The following is a 6,206-nucleotide window of genomic DNA, read 5'->3' on the forward strand; positions in this document are numbered from 1 at the left end:
CATACCGAGACAAAATTCATAGTTGAACTGTAATTTCTCATGATAAAACTATATACCAATTATCAAATCAATATCTCCAAGAATGACAAAAAAGGTGCAGAAAACTTATTATTTTAGATAATTTTCTATGTCAAAGAACAATAACTCTACACAAAATCATCAGACTGGAACGAACAGACAGACAGACAGAGTGTAAACCTAAAGTCCCCTTAGCCAGTAGGGCACTAATATATTAAAAGGACTAAAATTTTCAGTCATCCCTTTATAGCTTACTAATGATGATTTTCCAACATTATTTTTGCATATTATGCCTTCATTGAATTCATGTGTAAATAAACTGTTGTGCTGATTCATATATTATACATTTATTTATTTGTCTTGTACTTTGTTAAGAACAAGTAGTAGCTGTTGGGCTGTTGGCAATCCTTATTTAAATAAATAAGCATTAAATTGGATTATTTATGTGCTCCATGACGGCAGGTTTGTTGTTTTCAAGGACAATTTAAAGTGGAATCTTTTGTTTTTCCTAATTATTTTTATTTACCTGAGTACCCCTATGGGTCAATGTTTTAAGTCTAACATAAATTGTGTCATGTTTTTGTTAAGAGGATCTGGCATACAGAATTAAAACAAAGTGTAAAAAACATTTTTTTTATAAATTCAAATAAAACTATGTATATTTACAATAAAATGATTTACACAATGTATCACAACTAAACAGCATTTTCTCATCCTCAGACTCGTGACATGGCAAATGAAAAGAACATTAAATATGAGCTGCAATCGAAATTGTAAATTAAGTTCATCTAGCCCAAAAGACTACACATTATCATGATTGAGGAAAAGACAACTTTTTGTAGTGGCACGCTCTCACTAAATTTACTTACAAAAGGTACATGTATGTGAATACTTGTTAACTAGTCAAATCATTTAGTAATAGATTTTTACAATAAATTCATGAGCATGTTGACATAAGTGTGCATGTATGAAGGGAATTATTTATAGATTTAATAAGTGGTGACAATTTATATCACAGGACAATTCTGCTAATACTGTCTGCAGTAAAACCAACACGTTACTGAGTGAAAGGCATTTTGAAACTTCCTGATACCCTGAATGATTATAAGATTTTATGACATGTATGATGAAAGACTAGAAATGTATATTTGAAGAATATTTCACAAGAATTTACAGTTTTCAAAACCTTCCTCCAAAATGTTTCTAGAACTGATGATGTTTTTCATGTGACACTGCCATTCAACATTACACATCCAAACAGAATTCCTTTATACAACAATGACTTCAATCGTCTGAATCCAGAAATTTCCATCTTTCATCATCAAAAATACTGACAATATTTGACTGTCTTTGTACATTCTTTGCTTTTGCTTTATCTGCATTTACTTTTCTTCTTGCCAGTCTCTATAAAATATAATTATATCAGTATAATAACATTCTATGAAGCTTCAACAAAGATATTGATGTTTACAAAATTTAAATCCTGGCTTTGATAATTTCAACTGCAAAACCATATTAGTCCTTTTATTAGTAAAATATGTAAAACAAATTTGAAATGTTTTCAAAATTATGCAGGGGCCTGGGTGGCTGAGAGGTCTTTAGTAATCAAACTACTGTATCACTAGCCTTTCAACACTGAGGATATTAGTTCCTATCCTGCATGTGGCAGATGTGCTCTATCAATTTAATTGACTAGGATTGTCAGTTTATCAGTTTTAAAAATACAGGCACAAAAATATTTTTCTGAATTTTACATTGAATTGGTTTTTTTTTAATTATTATAAACAAAGTTAAGATTCTGTCCAAATTTCATAAAATTTTGTGAAGGTTTAACAAAAGTATTGATGTTCGAAAACTTTTACCTTAGACTGTATGACTGTATCTTATAATTTTAAAATGATAATTTGAAATTATGGAAAAATGAACAAAAAACATTTTGAATTTTGCTCCAGACACTATATTTTGATCATTAGGAAGCTTCTGTCTAAGTTTCATGAAATTACATGAAAAATTGACAAAAAAGTACTGTAATTTAAAAAAAACTTTAACCACAGAATGGACCAAAAAATTGACTCTGATAAAATAATGTGGGTCACTATTTTTCACTTCCACAACAACATGTTGCATGCTGGACAATAGTCTAAAATGAGATGCTATTAGTATTACATGTATTACCTCTTTCTTTAGACACTTTGACATCCAATGTTCATGTCTGTCACAATGGCCGAAGAACTTTGAGAAAAAATTCTGAAAAACAATAATAATATTTGTCAAAAGTCTGTTATCATGAATATATATGTTAATCATTTGACTATCATACTATCTCACTTAGTAAAATTTGATTAATTAACCTGTGAACACTGTTAGTTACTGTTGAATTTCTAATGTAAGGCACTGCATACATAACACTGCAAAAAGTATGTGTATTATCAATGTGTGAATACTAGTGTCATCTTATTCACAACATTTGTCTTCCTTGGGAAATCAATCCATATACAACGTTGGTTTTCCTCCATGTAAATTGTTTTACACTAGTAGTTTTTGAGCCATTTATAGCTTGCTGTTTGATGTGAGCAAAGGCTCTGAATTGAAAGCCATACATGTACTTCAACCTATACTTTTTTACTTTTAAAAAATGGAAAATGGTCTCATTGGTACTTATACCACATCTTCTTATATTTAGTATCAAAATATTAAATACTGGTAATTAAGTCTTAAAAGATGACTAACGTGACAGAACAAAGCAGTATAATAAATACTTGACTACAATCATTCTTTTAACTACGCACATTTCATTCTTTCCACTGAACAAATTTGTAATGCAAAGATGAGTAATATGTCATGCATCTTAAAACTGTAAATTATAAAATATTTGTTATGTTTGTCATGTGGCTGTCCGTTGATATTAATCTCGTATCCATGATATCTATTTCTAATATTATGTCTGTATACCGGAACTAATTTTCAATTTTTGTGTATCATGTGTATGCTTTGGAAATTTTTTACCACTACTTAAGTAATTGTATTATATTTACTTCTATTTCTCATGTTTCTATTTGTTATTAACATGTGATTAATCTATAATTACATGAGGAGGTTCAGGGCTAGGTTAGTGACAACACATTGGACATGTGTTGAAGAAAAAAATTAATAATATCATATTTAATAGATGAAGAAGCAGATGTTTTCTAAATACATACATTTTCCATGCATTTCTTATAAGCATAAATAAACTTGTTGCATTCTTCTGTATGGAGATGTGCTGATAAGTCTGTATGCATTCTGGATTAAAGCTCTGAAAAAGAAAATATAATAATAACTTTATCCAATATATGTACATTTAATTTCAATTGCAGCAAGCATTTGTATAAAAAAGTAACAAATTAAATGGAATATATATTCTGATGTTTCTTTTAAAATATTTCTGGCAGATAATATAAAAATAGCAATAATATAGGTATTGGAAGGATTAAATATTTTATGATATAGATTTGGGATTCATCCTAGAAAATATGTGATAAGGTAAAAAGTGAGATAACTTCTCTCTTAAATATATAATTTCCAGTGACCACTGTGGATAGTAAACTAGGACCTGATGAGTATATAGAAAATACATACTATATCTAGTATATATATATTTATGTTCATTAATCACAGAAAATAATTTAAGCAACATTGAGGCAAACTTTACATTTTTGTAGTTAAAAAACCAAAACAAAAAATCCAGAAATTTTTCCATGTGTAAAGAGGTAAAACTTTAAAACAGAAAATTTGAGCTAAGTTTAGTTGTAATAAGCATTGCACATAAGTTTCATAAGAATTGATTGAAGCAAACTAAAGTTAGAGAAAGGAAATGAAAAATTCAGCATTTGTTTTCCATTTTTAAAGGGGCAAAACTCTAGTATGGTAAAATTGATGCCAGCAGAATTCAACCTTAATTTGTTTTTGTGGTGATAAGCATTGTGTATAAGTTTCATAACATTAATTTGTTTGAGCATGTTGAGGCAACTACAGTTAAAGAACAACATTTTTTAAAGTTAATCTTAGATGCCCAAATAACTGTTATGGATGCTTACTTGATCAGATCCCGATTTAACTAGGGTGTGGTAATAACTACATGTACACTGGAACTCTAAACATGTTTAATGTCATAATAACCATTGTCCCCAACCTGATAAACACCATCATCAAAACGACTTTACAAAGTATCATAGGTTTTTTCCAAAATCCTTTATTTTTTTGTTTCCATTAACATGATTAATATTAATTTCAATTATTTTTGTGTTTTACAGTACAAAATGAACATATATATACTAGAAATAACTTGTATTTTCTATTTACTATCAATTTCAAGTTTACTATCCACAGCGGTCACTGATATATTATATAGAAAGACGGTATCTCGCTTTGTACCTTATATCACCTATTTTCCTAGGTGAATTCTAAGCAAACATTCCCCTTTAAGTTTTTAAAAGTGCCATTGCTTTTAATATAATTTGATGTCTATCGACAGAACCAATTAGTTTAATTTGTCGTGTTGCCCTGTTTTAATTCTTTATTGATGGAAGTAAATCTGGTTCCCTGCATTAAATGCCACGAATGTTATTCAGCGGCATAGTTAGAATGAAATGATGCGCAAGCAAGTACTGCGACCTAAGCGAGGGAAAAAAATTTTGGGACCCTTTTATGCAGAAAAATGTTTTTTTTTTTAGATTTTCGGTCATAGAACGGTTAAAAGAGGAGCTATATGTAGATACATGTAGGACTTATAAAAAATTTATGAATGTAAAACTATTAATCAATCTTCTGTATCTATAGAGTTATACATAAACAACACATATTTGTGATACAGAATTTACTATAAATTGTCCAAAATCTGCTCTTCGGATCTAGGCAGAAACAAACTTCTCTATTACTTTGTCAATATTCACACTGTAATCCCGATGAATATGCAGTAATGCATGCTAGTAACTGTAGTTGTTCATTGTTGATCTTACATTTGTTTTCAACATGTGTAGTACACCGATAGATCTCCATGGTAGAAATCGCGAGATGTTATACACCAGCGTACATGTTTGGCATTGAGCGACCTCCCAACTGAAATTGTCAAAATTACATGCCAGGTCAGTTTCGTATGTCTCAGACAATGTTGAGATTTGTAGTCTGTTTAAAAATGTGCTCCAAAACTACATGTTTTAGACTGAGTATTACAAATTCAAATCTTGTAAAATATATACAAGTTACTGTCAGATTTTGTCATAATCTCCAATAAAACTTTTATTTTGAAACCAAATGCCATTATTTAATGATATTTCATCAATTAAAAAAGTGACAAAATAGCTGATTCCTTTAACATTCAATTTATAAATTTTTATTTTGCCATTTTTTTTTGGAATGCCAAATCCATGTGCACACAACTGTGTGATAGCATGTGTTAGAGTATAGGCAGCTACACGCCTGTTTTTAACAACATGATTAGATACGAGAGTTATTATGTAAGTTAAAAGTATAAATATACTCGATTAAGCTTACATGAATGAAGAGATAAATGAAAAATAAACAAATTGAGCCCGACTTATACATTTCCAGGGCAGTCAGCTGTCGGCTCTAGGCAACAAAGCAGCGCATCTATTTTGAACCAGCAAATGTATACTTTTTTATCATATCCATATGGGATGAGCTTTGACATCCCACGGCCCCAGCTTGTTTTACAAAATAGTTGAACTTCAGAGTAATCTCAGACTAGGCCTAACTTAGAAACTGGCTTTATCATGTTTATGGCCAAATATTCTCTTGTTGAACTTGCAATGTGGCCGAAACGTCTTGCTGTAAGCATGGTCCGCAAGTGCCAAAGGCAAATTGTTATCTTTTTCAGGGTTCTTGTGGATAGTAAACCTGGCAAATTGTAACAAACCCCTGTGGCCAAAGGCCAAAAATTGCAAAATTATATAAAACTGTACTGTTTTACTCATGCCATGGCCCGCATTGGGTACATTATTTTGCCCTTCCAAAGTTTACCACGCTGATATAACTAACTCCTCCAGTTAAAGTATTAGAGGAATCTATATTTCTATTATATTAGTGGTGCTTACAGAAAAATGTAACATGCAATGCCAAGCACAGACTGTGACAGAGATTTTCGTTGCTCTTCTTATGAAACAAGTTAACTTCCGGTCGTGAAATACGTC

The 6,206-nt window shown here is 30.5% G+C and overlaps 1 protein-coding gene across 1 annotated transcript; it reads right to left on the bottom strand.

The window, feature by feature from the left end:
* Positions 1-637: 637 nt before the first annotated feature.
* LOC143080522 (COX assembly mitochondrial protein 2 homolog) lies at positions 638-6,195 on the bottom strand. Its single transcript, XM_076256398.1, has 4 exons — positions 6,111-6,195; positions 3,219-3,313; positions 2,194-2,265; positions 638-1,422 (listed from the first exon to the last, which is right to left on the bottom strand). Exons 2-4 carry the CDS (start codon positions 3,297-3,299, stop codon positions 1,303-1,305), a joined length of 273 nt encoding a protein of 90 aa, XP_076112513.1. The 5' UTR covers positions 3,300-3,313; positions 6,111-6,195; the 3' UTR covers positions 638-1,302.
* Between the last annotated feature and the right edge of the window lie 11 nt (positions 6,196-6,206).

This window comes from Mytilus galloprovincialis, chromosome 6 (genome assembly GCF_965363235.1).
Source record: "Mytilus galloprovincialis chromosome 6, xbMytGall1.hap1.1, whole genome shotgun sequence".
NCBI lineage: Eukaryota > Metazoa > Mollusca > Bivalvia > Mytilida > Mytilidae > Mytilus > Mytilus galloprovincialis.